The sequence below is a fragment of the Poecilia reticulata genome, chromosome 6, assembly GCF_904066995.2.
Source record: "Poecilia reticulata chromosome 6, P_reticulata-male-v2, whole genome shotgun sequence".
NCBI lineage: Eukaryota > Metazoa > Chordata > Actinopteri > Cyprinodontiformes > Poeciliidae > Poecilia > Poecilia reticulata.
Genome location: NC_088835.1, coordinates 26,134,824 through 26,150,977, shown reverse-complemented (window position 1 = coordinate 26,150,977; position 16,154 = coordinate 26,134,824). Strand labels below are relative to the sequence as shown.

At 36.1% G+C, this 16,154-nt stretch overlaps 2 protein-coding genes across 6 annotated transcripts in view; one reads left to right on the top strand and one right to left on the bottom strand.

Moving 5' to 3' along the window:
* The window catches only part of sqor (sulfide quinone oxidoreductase), a 17,049-nt gene extending 2,308 nt beyond the window's left edge, over positions 1-14,741 (bottom strand). Inside the window, exons 1-10 of one of the 5 annotated variants that reach the window (XM_017305235.2) lie at positions 14,649-14,741; positions 10,968-11,070; positions 10,838-10,881; positions 9,983-10,196; positions 8,599-8,769; positions 8,463-8,516; positions 7,508-7,702; positions 7,200-7,409; positions 6,521-6,704; positions 332-399 (exon numbers count right to left, since the gene is read on the bottom strand). In XM_017305235.2, the coding sequence (XP_017160724.1) occupies positions 332-399; positions 6,521-6,704; positions 7,200-7,409; positions 7,508-7,702; positions 8,463-8,516; positions 8,599-8,769; positions 9,983-10,196; positions 10,838-10,881; positions 10,968-11,033 (1,206 nt within the window). In that variant the 5' untranslated portion in view covers positions 11,034-11,070; positions 14,649-14,741. Of the gene's footprint in view, positions 1-331; positions 400-6,520; positions 6,705-7,199; positions 7,410-7,507; positions 7,703-8,462; positions 8,517-8,598; positions 8,770-9,982; positions 10,199-10,728; positions 10,750-10,837; positions 10,882-10,967; positions 11,071-11,230; positions 11,302-14,648 lie in introns of those variants that run through there. The other 4 variants (XM_081608272.1, XR_014087940.1, XM_017305236.2 and 1 more) reach the window with 4 other exon arrangements.
* Positions 14,718-16,154, top strand: part of atp8b4 (ATPase phospholipid transporting 8B4) — a 22,235-nt gene continuing 20,798 nt past the window's right edge. Inside the window, exons 1-2 of the mRNA XM_008411984.3 lie at positions 14,718-14,847; positions 15,687-15,745. Coding sequence (XP_008410206.1) covers positions 15,715-15,745 — 31 coding nt within the window. The 5' untranslated portion in view covers positions 14,718-14,847; positions 15,687-15,714. The remainder of the gene's footprint in view (positions 14,848-15,686; positions 15,746-16,154) is intronic.

Genomic DNA, 16,154 nt, shown 5'->3' with positions numbered 1-16,154 from the left:
GGACATATTTGCTTAAACATGCTGTAATTTTAACTAAAATTACAACAAAAAAATGCTGTTTGTGATATGTAAAAACTCATAATTACTTCAAAAATGTTATATCTTTCGTTTTATATTTTTCACCCACTGAAAGTCGCCATTTTCTCCATCTGTGGATCAGTTTTCTACAGAGTAAAATATAATGTTGGTGTAAATTTAGACAATGTCACACTGCGTTGCTGTTGGCTGCAATAAAAAAAAAAGTCAAAATAAAACAAATATTCCTCAAACTAATTGTGGATCCCTTTAAAGCAAAAACTAAAACTCGTAAGAGCTGATTAGCATCGCTTGCCTTCTTATCTGGCTTCTGTTTTTTCAGTAATTTGCTGATGGTTCTGTTCAGGATCGCAGACTGTGCAGCTAAAAAAAAAGAAAAACAAAGAAAGATTTAACTTGTTTTACAGGAATGAGTTAAAAATCCAGACACTTTCACCGTCCTGAAACATCTTTCACATTCAGGAGCTGCAGCCTGTCCCAGCATGCTCTGACCAAAACAAACACATCCTGCTAATCCTCGCGCCGACGGATGAATGTAGACGGTTACACCTTAAAAAGACAGTGACACTTTTTTGAAGCAGGATCTATTAAAATGTTGCCACTACTTAAAGTTTAATCACCTGACAACCTAATGATGTTTTCATCAGACTAAGAGGATTATATATCCTGGTATTCACCAACCGTAACGTTTTTCCTGATGTACTTCAGCCCAACATCAATCGATTCAGAGAACGAGGAAGTTCAAACCACATTTTCCACCAGACATAATGAGCAAAGATCCTATTACGGACTCAAACTCTGCTCCACTTTCCAACCATGCAGCCAGATAAAAGTTTTAATGGGAGCAGCAAAAGCAAATGAGGTGGATTAGCAGTGCCTGCTAACTGATGATGTCATCCAGGTAGGCCTGTCACAATAACAGACTTTGATGGATGATAAATTGTCCCAGAAGTTATAGTGATAAAATTAATGTTGTTGTTTTGAGGCCATTTTCAAGTAATATAATGGTAATGGCATAATAATACAAGAACACATTCTCAAAGAATGAACATAAGAAAAACAATAAATCATGAAAATGGTAATTATTAAGTTTGTTTTAATTTATCATGCCATTGACCGATTTATTGTGATATGCCTATAACATGTTTACTGTGAAATATAATCTCTCCTGCACGGAAATTCAGCTATTAGCATGTCATTATATTAAACTCTAATACAGCAACAGTCTTCAGTCAGAGGCCTCTTTAGATGTGTTGCAAGACTGACTGCTACTGGAGATCGTTCCTGCCCAAAGAGACTTTTTGAAGATGGTTGTATAGTCCAATGGAATATCTTCAATTGGACTACACAGACTCAAAAAAGACCATTTTAGATGCAGCCTTAGTTTTAAACATTACATTTTGATACTTGACAATAATGCAAATTTAACAAATTTAAAAAAAATTTAATGGAAGTAAATGCAATTAAAATGAAAACCAATACCAAGTAAGATGTAATAAACATTCTGGTGAGCAATAAAATAGACATTTAAAACAGGAAAACTCCCACTCATCATAGTCAGTGCAATTAAAAACATCAATACTCAACATTTTGAAGGTTAAAACCTGATAAAAACTTCAACATTTAAACTCCTTCTCCCTTCTGACTGAATAATAATACGTCCATAACTGAAGAAAACTGGCAAGATATCTGTCTGTCCAAGTGACTTTATCTTGAGTCTGCAAGATGCTAAATGAAGTCTCCAGAAGCCCTAAATTGTCAGCTCAGGACCCAAACCACTCTTTCTACTCCTGATATGAAAATGTATACCTCCGCCTTAAAAGTCTTACTGAAGAGAAAACAGACAGCAACCAGAAATTAAGAAATATTCCTCAGTTAGATGCGTCTAAACTTATTTATACACCAGAGTAGAAAATATTTGTTAGGCTTAAAAGCATTTCAGGAAAAGAATCTGATTAACAATGTAAAGCACGGTAGTGGAGGTGGCATGAGTTAGAGATGCTTTTCAATTCAAATTCAAAAATACTTCATAGATCTCAAAAGGAAATTAAATGTTGCTGTAACTCAATTAAACAAATTTTAAGAGTTATTGTAGATAGTGATGGGTAGGTAGAACATATCTGTAGCAGTCTGTATTGCAGCGATTTTTAATAAGCCTCTGACTAAAGACACTGTTTTTCTAAGAGAGTCTCATGGAGAGAATGATCATTGAGTAGAAAATATAAATTTTTGTTGCTTAAGTGGAATCTATTCACTTCCTTTTAATGAAAAACAAGACTATTTCTTAATAAATACCTGAAAACTGAATGGAAAATCCTAATTTTTTTTTTCACCTGAGCACCACCAATCTCTACTCCAGGATATAAATATACGCAAACAGTCCAGGGGAGATTAAGGGCTCGGGGTAATTAAGCTTCAGAGGATAAAAAAAACAAGAGTTTCACATTTGAACTGATTACATCATGAACTGATTCAGTGTCACTTTTATCTGACTGGCTGTGTAAACATGATGCAGAATCATTGTGAAATAATGAAATAAATATACAAAATCTGAAAATACAAGCTTGGAAAACCGCCAGCTAGCTCGCTCTCCGACCTCTGCAGCTCCGACTAAACTTATCACCACGTGCCAGCAGCTTGTTAAAATGTTTGACCCAGTCGCTGCTCTAAATGAGGCACACGGCAGGAAACGCTAACGCACACGCCACAACGTTCACGTTAAAGCTGAGGTTAAATCACAGGCTAAAGGAAACATTTTATTTTGAAGTGGATGCATAATTATGCTGCATATGAAGTTGATAAAAGAAATCATTTAAAAAGAAAACCTAAACTGTTATGTAATTTTTCTTGTTGTTGAGCGTTTCCTATAGTACAGTGACCTACATAACTGAAATATGTAACATGAAAACACACAAACACATCTGACTGAATAAGCAAGATAGTAGGTCCGGGAAAACAAACTTAATCCCACTTTTTTCTCCTTTGCTTTTGACTCAGTTTGAGAAGCTGATTTTAATTGATGTTATTTTTATGTCTGTTTTAAGAAATGCGAGAATTTTTCCTTATTTTGCAAGAGCATTTAAATTCACCCTATAAAGATAAAGGACAAAGATCTACGATCTGAACTGTCATAAACTACCTAATAATTACTGGCAAACCTAAACCCTGCATGTCATTTCCTAGCAGCAGGAAGACTTGGCAGAAATAGACGCAGCTAAACACTGAAACACTCCTTAAAGCTCGACTTATGATTAAATGTAGTTTGAAGATGACATTCATTATGCACATCCCTGTTTTTACCTGCCCTCGTCACATTGCCCTTTGCTACTTTAGTTCTCGGAGCTTAAAGTTTGATTAGCTTTGCAGTCACATGGCAACAATATTATAACTCACTAATCTTTATCTTAATTATCAAAAATACAACATGAATTATAACCTAATTACTGTTGTCCTTGTTTCAGATTGTAGCTATTTGAGTCCCAAATCGGACAATTATATAAATTACCATCATGTCTTTGGTTGGTTTTGTAAATCTAAGGTACAAATGAGCAATTGAACTTTGGTCTGGTGAAGTGAAATCTGGCGCGGTTCGAATGCATAAAGCAGACCAGATTCCGCTCCAAAAGCAGGAAGTGGACTACAACGCAGGGGGTTCTGGGTAAATACAGCCGAAACAAACACGAGAGACTAGCGCTGGCACCAAAAATCAGTTGTGGTTTTTTTTGTTTTGTTTTTTAAACACAGCCGCTAAAATGTGCCGCTACTCCAGTTTGATTACATTTTATGAAGAGAAAAGGTTGGGCTCATGTTTTCTTCTGAAGTTTTTGTCCCGATTCCTCCCGTAGTTCTTGTTGCAGCGCCACCACAGGCAAGGAGGTGAACAGGTTTTTCAAACACTTTGGATCATTTGGTACAGAACAGTGAGAAGGCGAACCGCACCAGCTGAAAATGAAACAAATGTTGCCACTTTGGTCCCAAATCGAAGTACTAGATGTGGAAACTCTCTAGTGCCGGCCTTGTGTTTAATTTCTCAGAGAGAAACCCAAGAGACCTGTTGTAACTCGGGAGGAGCTGCAGAGCTCCACAGCTCAGGTATAAAAATATTTAAACAGGACAACTATTAGTTGGGCCAGTCGCAATAAATCAATTAATCGCATGATAAATTAAAACAAACTCAATAATTTTCCTTTTGTGTGGTTTATAGTTTCTATTTCTACCAAAACTGGATGGCAAAAGTCTTCAGTTTGGTGTTTTGGTCTCAACTAGCTCTTTTTTGAAGGATAATTTTGTTTACAGAGACCTTCTGTTGTTTGTTTATTTATTTTGGATATTTAAAATGTCTTCCAGGTTCAGAGTTAAATAATCAAAAAAATGTAAAAGTTCATTCATCTTTGAAAATGTGTTCATGCATTATGATATTATTAGATCAAAGCATATTCATTTGTTAGGATGGCCCAGTCAAAGTCCTGCCCACATGAACTGTGGCAAAATCTCCATCCATAAAAACCCAATAAAGTTTAAGGTTGTAACGTTACAAAATTAGGAAAGATTTAGCAGGTAGGAATACTTTTATCATTCATTGCTTTCCGTAAATGTTCGACCTCAGCCGTGGAGGGAACAAAATAAAACAAAAACCCCTCCCAGACTTTCTGCGTCTGCCTTTAGGTAACCCTTTCCATTGTGATGCAACAGGATTCTCCTTTCAGCATAACAATGACTCAGCTAAAATCTAAACTGGATTGGGTTCAGGACATGCCGTTTTCACACTTGCACAAGCGTCCTTGAGACATTCCATACTTAATTCAGGCAGCCTGGATGTACGGTAACAAAAATGTCTGGTCCAGAAAACATGTAAAAACATCATTAAAAGGAGAATTTACTGCCAGTAAGACGTGAATGCATTTGTGACGTCAGAGTGACGACTGCTAAGCTCACAGAAAAATATCTGGCAGGAGATAAAGACATTAAGCCATTTCTCTCCGTCCTAAAATTCAAGGATCACAGCAGATAACCAAAGTCCAAACTGCATGTTGGTCATGTGGCTGCAGCCTTTTTTGTTTCACTTCCTCATGTGTAACAACTCTTGCACAATACAGAGCTTTTCTTTGTCTGTGCCATACTAGATCTGGTATCAGAAAACCAGACAGATATTTGTTGGATCTATATGAGACCTGACAAATCCATCCAAACCCTGGATGCCATTTTTAATGCCTACTTAAAGACCGGTCAGTACTGTCAGTCCTAAAGGTGACCTATTATGCTTCTTTGTCTATGGGTTTTACAAAACATAATTTTAACTTTTTTTTTTTTTTTTTTTCAGACACTGCAAAAACACAAAATCTTACCAAGTATTTTTGGTCTAGTTTCTAGCGCAAATATCTCAGCAAACTTGAAATACAACTAACTTTTTAGCTTTTTAGCTACATGTTGCATAGGCAGATGAATTAATTGAAAGTGAAAATGGTTGAAAACAGATGCATCTTTGAAAAGCAGAAGTAGAGCCTCCAACACAACCAACAAGAATGCAGCAAGTGGTTTCTGGATGGTAAGTCAACAGCAGCCACTGTACAGAGTGGTAAAACCAGCTGACCAAGCCTACTAGAGTTGCACTGGGGTTGCTAGGTGACAGGTAGAACTCTGCTAGGGTTGCTAGGTAACGACACAATGGCCGTCAAATATCTAACTTATTGCTAGGAAAAAGAAAAAAAAAACATCTGGATGTTTCTTTCAGCGCCTGAGCTGTTTTTAGAAGCAGTAGAAACCCTTCAAGATTTTTCAAGCCAAACAACATTCTATATTTAGTCAAAACAAACAAACAAACTCAACGTTAAGCTTGGCTTCCCGAATAAGGGGTTTAGTTATTATTTTACCTGATGGAGTCCGTAAGAGAGATGGGATAAATTACTCAAACCCAATTAAAGGTCTTCATGCTTACATAAAGGATTGCATCCTTAAATGCTTATTGCATTTCTTCATACAAGCGTTAATTATTCTGTCCTAAACATTCATTAAAATGTTTCACAAGAAACCCGACAATAAAAATGTAAGTTTTTAATGAATTTTCCGTTTAAAAGGAGATATCAGTAAAAAGAACCACATCATGTTTACAATGAATGTGTAAAGAGATAAAGATAAACAGATTCACTTTACTGCGTCACACTGCCTTGATATTAAAGTCTTTATATCAACTAGATTACAACTGTGACAGAAAATCTGACCTAACCTGACAGTCTGGGTTCACCTGATTTTTTTGTATAAAATGTAAGATAATTATGTCCAGAGATAAGGATGACTGAATGTCAAAAAGTCCCTGTATTTTTAAACTTTCGTAGGCTTGGTTTATATCTTTATGACGTTGTGTAAACCATACAGATTTTAGAGATAAAGCATCTTAAGTACAAAATAAACAAATTGCTCACAGACAATACAGTTATTAATTGGATTACAGCAGTTTCCTGGAGTGTTTAAACTAATAATCGCTTACCGACAGCGGCTCCAGTTTTGGCAGTAGGGAGGTTGGTGCAATCTCCAATCCCAAAAACATTTGGATATTTGTTGTGTTGGAGCGTTTCTTTGTTTAAATCCAGCCAGCCGTTCTCATCAGCGAGCGGACTGTCTTTAACCACCAGGCTGGGTCCCATTGGTGGAGTAACGTGAAGCATTTCGTACTAATTCAGAAAACAGAGGAGTTTAACATCAAATTATCAAGATAAGTTTAAAAGAACTTTATTTAAAGGTGACCCATTACGTTTCCCTCAACAGGTTAGGTCAAAACAAAATCAAAATCAATACATTTAACAAAATGAGAGTTTTGCCTCTTTTGCGTCCCTGTCAGAATGAGCTGTTTTAGGGCTTCTGTCCCTGAGCTTCGGTTGCTAGGTGACGGGCTGGGCTCAGCTGGGGTTGCTAGGTAACAGGCTGGTGATTTGTTACATTACATTCCAAATGTTTTTGAAATGGCTGATTTTACAGACACCACAAAACATTAACTTAATGTCAAAACATCTGGATGTGTTTTTTTTTTAAGCGCTTGGACTGTTTTTAGAAGCAGCAGAGACTGAAATGGAAGTATGAAAATATGAAAAAAGGTGAATTTTGCACAATAGGTCACCTTTAAAGGAGAATTGGAAACAATGGACAATGGAAAATATAAAGGCAGTTACCTCAAACACTTTGATCTCTCCTGGTTTGTCGAGGTTTTCAAACACAGCTTCCTGTTTGTCTGGCCGCACTTCGATCAGATTTTGTCGGAGGTTTACTTGTAGGTTGCGGCTTTTAACGATGTCCCACAACGTGTCGGCGTATTTCTTGATCCCAAAGAGCACAGGAAGAGATGTGTTGTATATCACATTGGCCTTTGCCCTTTTTCCTGTCTTAAATACATAAAAATAAAAAATGTCCTTATAAAATTCAGAACAACACATTTAAACTCTTTTAAATGCATTATCTTTTGATCCAAAAAACTAAGCACCTTTCTCAGGTAAGCATCCGATAAGTACATGATCTTCTGTGGCGCTCCGGCGCATTTCACAGGTGTGTTTGGGAAGGTGAACACAGCGTTGCCCTCTTTGAAGTTCTGCAGAGCCTTCCAGGTTTTCTCCACAGTTTGGATAGAGTAGTTTGATCCAATCTTTGGATGCTCAAACGCCTCTGGCAAGCCTTTAATCTACATTTAAAAGAATATAAATTACCTCTTTGCAATTTGTACCATAATTTTGTACTCTTGTGTTTAATACCTCCATTTTGTACCTATAAGCAAACCATTTCAGACCCAACAGTCAGACCCCAATGACTGTTTTGTTAAGGAAGCAGATATCACACTTTCTTTCCACTCAAATTTCCATTAATGTACTCAAATACAGCACTCTGAACAGCCAGCTTTTTTTATTGACTGGTTAAAATCCATGCTGGAGGCCAGTGATTGTCAAGACCATAATAAAACATTTCTGTCTTAAATGTCCTGTTTTTTAAATAAAGATTATTTAATTTTCTGACAATTCTTTATTAGTGTAAGTCAATAAACAAATGTCAGCTGAATTGGTGTAATAAATAAACTTTTTTTATGATTTCCTGATTTTTCTTTTAGGAGTTAGATATTTTAATAAATAAATACTTTTATAAAAATGCTCAAATCTCTCACTTAATTGACTGAGCTATATGTAATTTCCCATTGCCACTGAATATTGTTATGAACCTGGTTTGGGCTAGTTAAATTTTATGAAGTGCCTAAGATTATGACCTCTGATCAAACCATAAAATGAAATACAACTTCCTGTTGCCTCTTCATATCAGGAAAAGTCAGGCATAAAACCGCCACAACAGCACAAGCTGAAACTGGTGAAGTAATGAAATGACCAGCACTTTATGCAATTACATTTACGCAGAATGTAAAAGGAGAAACAAATAGGTGCAGAAAGCATTACTACCTTTTCATAATGGAGCTGTAAGCCAAGAGCCACTATCAAATATTCATAGGAGATCTGTAGAGGAGAAAAGAATCACGTCAGACTCATGTTTTATACCACTAATCTTTCACGTCATAGTCTAGAAGAATTTAATCACCTCAGTCCCGTCATCAACAAGGACAGTGTTTTTGTCTGGGTGTATTTCCTGAACCTTGGATTTCACCCACTTCACACCCGACGGCATAACACTGGCAGTGGGCCGAGCCGATGAGGCGGCTGTTTTAGCTCCAGCCCCCACGAGCGTCCATATCGGCTGATAGTAATGCACCTGAGAGAAGCAAAAGAAAAGTTAGATAACAAGTCTGAAAAGTGATTTGGAAACTTTTCATGCTGCAAAAACACAAAATGTTACCAAAAATTTTGGTCTAGTTTCTAGTGCAAATATCTTAGTACTCTGGAAATTAGACAAAACTGACTCATAAGTAACTTTTCAGCTAGAAATATGTTTTTGTTTTCATACCAATGAAAGTACACGTTCTATTGGCAGGTTTTCACTTATAAAAGACATTTTTCCAACATATTAAGTGAAATAATCTGCCAACTGAACTAGGACCTTTTCATCAATATTAAGGAATTATTGACTTAAAATAAGCTCCTATATCTTGCTGAAAAGTTACTTTTAATTAGTATACTTCAAATAAGTCAAAACTAAGACATTTTCTTAATAAACTAGAGCAAAAATAATTGGTAAGAGTTTGTGTTTTTGCAGTACAGTTATTATTAGGGCTGTACCGATTGCAGTTTTTTGGCCGATCACTGATTACCGATGTCTAAAAAAATCCCGACTTGCCGATTCTGGTTTTAGTAACTACAGATTATTTTTGTCTGAAATGTTGGGCTAATTGAGACCTGGCCTTGTCAAAATAAGCAATAAATCAATTGTGCTTAAGTAATCAAACACACTCACCAATTTCCATTTGCATAACTTATTGTTTTTCTCTTTTTCTACCAAAAACTGGATGACAAAAGTCTCCAGTCTGGTGCTATGGGCTCAACTTGCCCTTTTCTTTGAAGGACAATTTTGTTTATAGAGACTCTATAATTCATTTTGTTTGTTGTTTCTGTTGTTTTGTTTATTTGTTTAGGATATTTGAAATGCCTTCCAGTTCCAGTGTTAAATGCTCATTAGAATTTAAAGTTTATTAATCCCTGAGAATGCAACCTTGCAATATTATGCTATTACCATTATATTACTTGAAAATGGTCTCAAAACAACAATATCGTATATTGCAATAACTTGTGGGACAATTTATCGTTAGGCAAAATTTGCTATCCTGACAGGCCTATTTCAGACCAAATAACTTGATTGAAGACTTTAAGTTTTTGGTAGAAAGGAGAAAAATCTGCAAATGCAAATTGCCATGGTAGGTCAGATCGGGTTCACATGTAAGTATGGGCTGATCAATGATCGCCCAAAATTAAGGAAATCGGCTGGTTTTATCGGTGCACCCCAATGCATGCGATTACTGTTGTATCCTTGCCTCGGATGGCTCCACGACAGCCACATTGTCGGCTCCGAGCATTCTCTTCATCCGTGCACTCATGCAAATGCCCCCACTTCCTCCTCCGAGGACCAGCATCTTGTAGTGCTGCTTAGCAGACGCCCGGCTACTGGTGTGGAGATGAGAGATAGCGACGCCCGTGGAGTGGCACAGCCTCAAACGAAGCAGCGAAGAAGCCATTCTGATCCTGGTCCTCTGGGGACAAATCGTTTCTGCTCAGCAACAATTTCACCAAGGCTTCAAAACTCATTAAATCTTGCAACAATCTGCACTTCCTGTTTTGCTGCTGCTGCATGAAGGATTTGACAGTGGCAACTTGTTTGTTTGTTTTTTAAGTGGCAGAAACAGAGAATTAGGTAACTTCTTTACATTGTTTTTTTTTTGGAGATTAAACAAATGCTTGTTCTGCTGCAGAGTCATATAACAGCTATAAGCCCAAAAGTTTGATTGTGGCTTTAAAAAACCACAGACATTGTAACATACGGGTGAACCACAGTAACCTTTGCAAAAGCATAGAGAATGTGCAAAACTCACAATATGTTACAGCAGAGGGTCTTTTTTTTTTTTGCTGTGAGGTGAACCTAGCAATTAAAATTGATTTCTCTGTTTAACTTAAATTTAATACCGAGTAAACGCAAAGATCCTTGTACAGCAGAGCCAGACAAGCAGCAGAAGTAAACATTGGCTTTATCAGGGTACAGTAGGAGAGAGCGGTCCGGACTGACCTCAATCTAGGTGCATTTTGCATAGTCGACTGTCCTCCTAACAATCATTCCTGCACATAAACAAACCGATTGACATTATGTTCGGTTGTAGAAAAAAGACCTGACTTACCTTGAAGACCAGGAATTGTTAACCGCCTGTTTTTGCCGCCAATTCTGGCAAAAAAGAAGAAGAAAACTTAAATGGACGATTAAATTCTTCCTGTTTACTCCTCGTTAGAAAAACAGCGGAATAACTGCACCTTAAGAGTCCGACGCGGTATGAGCCTGGCAGATCCAGCCCCTCGCGCAAAGGACAGAGCCAGCATCCAATCAGAATGCACCCCCAGGACATTTGTCCCGCCTCTTTGGGCGTTGGCCAATCATAAAGTAGCACCCGAAACAGTAAAATGTTAAACAATTAGCTTACATTTTATAAACAGTGAAACACATTTTACCTTCGCAACGATGTGAAAAATGTAAGGCACATCATTTCCGTTACAAGTGGTGCGGATAACTTCTGTACCTGGAAATGTGACAGTTATTTTGTGCTACGTAACTTTGAAACTGTCCTGAGGGCATTTCTAAGTGGGCGGGTTTGGGTCGGTGTCAGCACGTAGACGGTGCCCATCCGTAGACATGTGGTTATGCACCTGAGGCAGAAGAGTAGGTAATGTGTACAGTACACACCCATATTTGTCGCTGTTTTTTTTCTACGAGTGCAAGGGGAACAAGCACTGGAATGCAGCAGAGCTTTTCTAACTGTATTCACTATAAATGGAAACAGACAAGTTATTTGTTTCTGCAAAATTATAATGAATTCAGAGGCCACAACAGGATTTCATTTAGGACAATTCAAAATGCAAAACATTTAACTCTGTTAATTTTGATGAATGTGGCTTACAGAGTACCCAAAAATTTTATTCTAGTAAGAGTAGCACTACTTTACCATATTTTACTCAAGTAAAAGCAAAAAGTACAGCATAGTAAAAATACTCCTAAAAGTAAATTTTATTTTTTTAAAAAAGTTTGACAGCCAGCTGATAGCTCATTATCTCATTTGCAAGCATGGAGCTGGTTGTTCAGAGTCCTGAATCAAAATGGGATGGAAAGTTAAGTGGAAGGAAAAAATGTGACATTAATAGCCAAAAGTATTTTTAGTTTTTCTAATTTTAAGAGAAACTAATTTTCATTAGCTCCAATATTCATATATATTCAATGATCATATTTATCTAAATTAATAGAAATAAATGCTTAAAAGATTTAAACCTCTGTACAGGGCCGGATTTAGAAGAATGTGGGCCTTGGGCTCCATGTTGTTCCCAAAAATTACCACAACAAATACTTGAGTGTTGTTTCTATTCATAAAAATCCCAAAATGTTAATATAATTTGTCTCACATACAAAGCAAAACATACATTCATTAAAAAAAATTAAAAGTATTTTGGGGCCCCCAAAAAATGGTGCCCTGTGCTTCTGCCCTTTCTAAAATCTGGCCTAACCTATATATCTAGACTTTTTTAATTTTATGACTTAAATAATTGTTCAGTTATATTCCAAATATTTGTAAATATTTGCACAACTGCATATTTGTCTACCTTTAAAATTTAAATCTCCTCAAGGTTTGCAGGGGACCTCAGAGGTTGCCTACATAAAATCTTGTTAAATCTAAAACTGTCTCAAATTTCTACTGGAAAGCATAAAAATAAAGTTTATGCAATACTTTGTGTCCCTATTTTGAATTAAAGCGGTTACAATCAATAAATAAGCTGATTTAAATGATTTAACAATTCATTTGCATTGCTTTTAATTCAAAAACATAAACCTAATCCATTATTTTAGGTAAGATAGCTTTAACTCGTTCATTAGCAGAGTGACTTTATGAAATACAAGCTGAAAGAAGTGCAAACAAACCTTTGTAAATATGGATTTTGAATTCCTGGATTTCAGGGATTATTATCTTTATTTTTTTCCTGCTTGGAGATTGATAAATTAGAATTCTTTTAGTAGAAATGAAACACAATTAAACCATGTTCTTTTGTTTTTCAGGACAAACACACTGTACTGCTGTACAGTTCAGTTCTGCTGTACAGTTCAGTTCAGCAGTGGAAATGTGTGCCATGTTGGCTGTACTTGGATAAGAAAATGTTTGCTGAGGTTGTAGTGGCTATAAACAGTTTGAGAGCTACTGTACTGAAGCATTTGTAGCAACTGAAAGGTCACAATCTGAGACACCTGCTGGAACACATAACCACAACACAAAATCTCTTCATCACCATGACTCAGCTTATCTCCACTCCTCATACTGGTTTTACTGGTCCCTTTATCATTCATAGAAACAGCCTCCATTCTGTTATGTATATACAAATAGATCTGCAGTGTCTATTTGCCTTTTGGCCATACAGAAGTAGTAGTTCATTTCCCTCAGTTTCCATCTTTACTCAACTTGGTTGATTTAACACTCTGGACTCTACAAATATATGGACTTCTGTTCCACTAACGCTGAATGAATAAACAAGCTTTAGAGCAGTAATATCTTTCTAAAAACTAGCTAACCTAGCTTAGCTTAAAAAAATAACAAAATTAGAACTCCCTAAAACATTATTTTAAATTTTGTTTTACATAAGGCTGACAAAATATCATGACATACAAGCATTTCATATTGGTCAATATCGTCAATTATTGATTAGTTTTTTGTTTTTTTTAATATCTGAAATACAGCCAAACTGGTGTATTAGTTCCTGTTTTATCCAGTTTTCACTTCACGCTGTCTTTTTATTTTTAAGGAGCTATATGAGACATTGGAAGCGAAATCTTAAACTGCTGCTGCGCAAGTTACTCAGCAGGTTGTTGCTAGGTAACCAAAGAATGCGTGGGTTGCTAGGTAACCAAAATGTTACCTAGCACCATGGATTTCTTTTTTTTTTTTTTGTTTTAGCATTAACTCGCAAAAGTATTGCGCAATAATTTATTGATTAGATTATGCAGCATAAATGAATACTTTCCTCTATATTATAAGGTTTTGGCTTTTCCATGTTTGTTAATATCTCATTGGTGAATGAAGTTTTACAGGAAGAAGAAAGAAAGAAAAAAAAGGAGAGAAAGAAGAATTATTTTTGAGTTATTTTCATGGGGTAATAAAATCATCTGACAGTTTAGATCGTGTCTTTTTGTGTTTGTAACCTGAATGGCTAATAAAGGTTATTTTCATGTGCAATACCATTCCAACCTTACAAAAACAAACATGAACACGCATTAATAGATCGATTTTCAATCAGTTTTTTTGCACCAGAAAAAATTTATAAATACGTTTTCACTGAGGCTCTTTGTATAAGTACGCTATTTTAAATTTATATCTGTTGTACATAAAATACACACAACACAACAAAAGAAAAAGAAAAAATAGCGGGCCACGTACTTGAAGCTGATTTTGACCTTCGGTGCAAAAAGTTTGGAAACCATTGGAGCAATGCATTTATCCTCCCTGCATTAATAAGTAGTATTTTACCTACACACCACGAGAGGGCGCTAGAATCATGCAAATCAAACCTACTATAAAGAATAAAGAAGGAAAACAAAGTAAAAAGATTAACATAATTACTTAATTTCACCTCCAGATATTTAATAAACAGGTTTATTTAAATAATTTAGATGTAACATTAAATAAGACCAGATGGTTTTTTTATTTGTTTTTTTTATTTTTGTTTCTAAAGTACAAAAAAAAGACATTAGGAGTAATTAATTCGCAGTGCATTGTTAAAATCAGAGATAATCTGTTTATTGTCTTGATAAAGCTCCTGCCTCTCTGCTGACTCCTCTCTGGTTTCTCCTCAGATTATGAGTCTCAGAGGAGCGGGACGGATTTTCTGCCTGCACCATTTTTTTCTCCCTCTCCCCCCAGCAGCCCACACTTTTCCTCTCCGCTTCTGCTGCCTACTACTCACCTCAGCTCTGCAGCATCTTCACATGAGTCCAGTCGAGCCGGTTCTGGTTCTGGTGGGGAACATCATGATTCGAGCGGCGCCTAATTTACTGTGAGGAAAATGAGCGGAATGCGTCGCTTGGAATAAACAAATGGTCGCTACAGATTGCCAGGATTCATGGAGACAACACAAGACTGCGCCTGTCACAAAGTTGTACAAGGTAAGACCGGAGGGACTGAGCATTCACTGTTCCTGCACCCATTTTGTAAAAACTGACACATATCAACAAGGTCTGTGAAGCGATTCCCATATTTTTACTGAAACTTATCCAGAATACGATAAAATACCCATCAATCAGTACTTGCTTCCTCTCACTGACAGTTGATAAGACAGAAAATGTAATAATAAACAGTCACTCTAGCGGTTAAACAAAATATATTTTGTAATTTTAACGCCAATAATTATGGGAAGATTTAGTCATTTTCATTTAAAGTAAACGTCAGGGCCGGTCCAAACCTTTTTGGGACCCCAAGCAGATTTTCGCTACATGTACCAACATGTCAACACTAGACGTTTTATCGTTCCTAAGCTGCTGTTTGTGTGTAACATCCCTCCTATTATTAGCATAATTTGTAATTTACTTACATCACACTGGTGTTATTATAGCTATTGATTTTAACCTTACAGAAGTAGCAAACAAAATATTTTATATTTGAGATGCAGAGTGGTACTTCAGTGTGCCATGTGTGTAACATATAAGTGAAGGCATCCACCAATGGAACTAGAATTTTTTTAAATCAGTAATAAGGAATTATTTATTTAAAACACTCTCTGATGTCATTCTGAAAAGTTGCTTGTAAGTTAGTTTAGTCTTATTGGTAAGATGAAATGTTTTTGCAGGGAGCCCACTCTGTTCTACTCACCTGGGATCTTTAGTTAGGCTGGGGATTTTCTCACCACTGTTGCTCATGTTTTTAAAGTTTGCAACAAAAACGGTGTCTTTTGTTTTGTGTGCTGTTAATTGTTAAACTTTTAATATTTTTTTTATGTTTCCTCCAGGAAAAGTCTGGGAGCGTCCCAGGAAAAAATGCCATTCTGGAGGAGAAATACATATGTTGGTAAGACACATTTGCTTGTGTTTATTCTGTATTTTGACAGAAATATTCCTGATACGTAGAAATTGTTTGCTGTTCTCTGGCTAAAAATTTGAAACTTCAAAAATGTAAAAAAAAATATATAAAGGCTAGTTATAGGAGTGGGCGATACAGACATAGAATTTTGTCATGATATTTCATGGTTCTATGGTGACAATGATAAAAATCTTGATGAAAAACTACTTATTATGTATTTTTTAGGTAACTGTAAGACACAGCAAGCATAGCACCTCTTGAAAAATGTTCACCATTTTAAATCGACTTTTCCAGGATGTCACTTACTTTAAAAAAAAAAAAAGATTTATATCTGCACCCAAAACTGTATTTAATCATATTTTCAAATGTACCTATATTTGTTGAACAAATAGTAAAA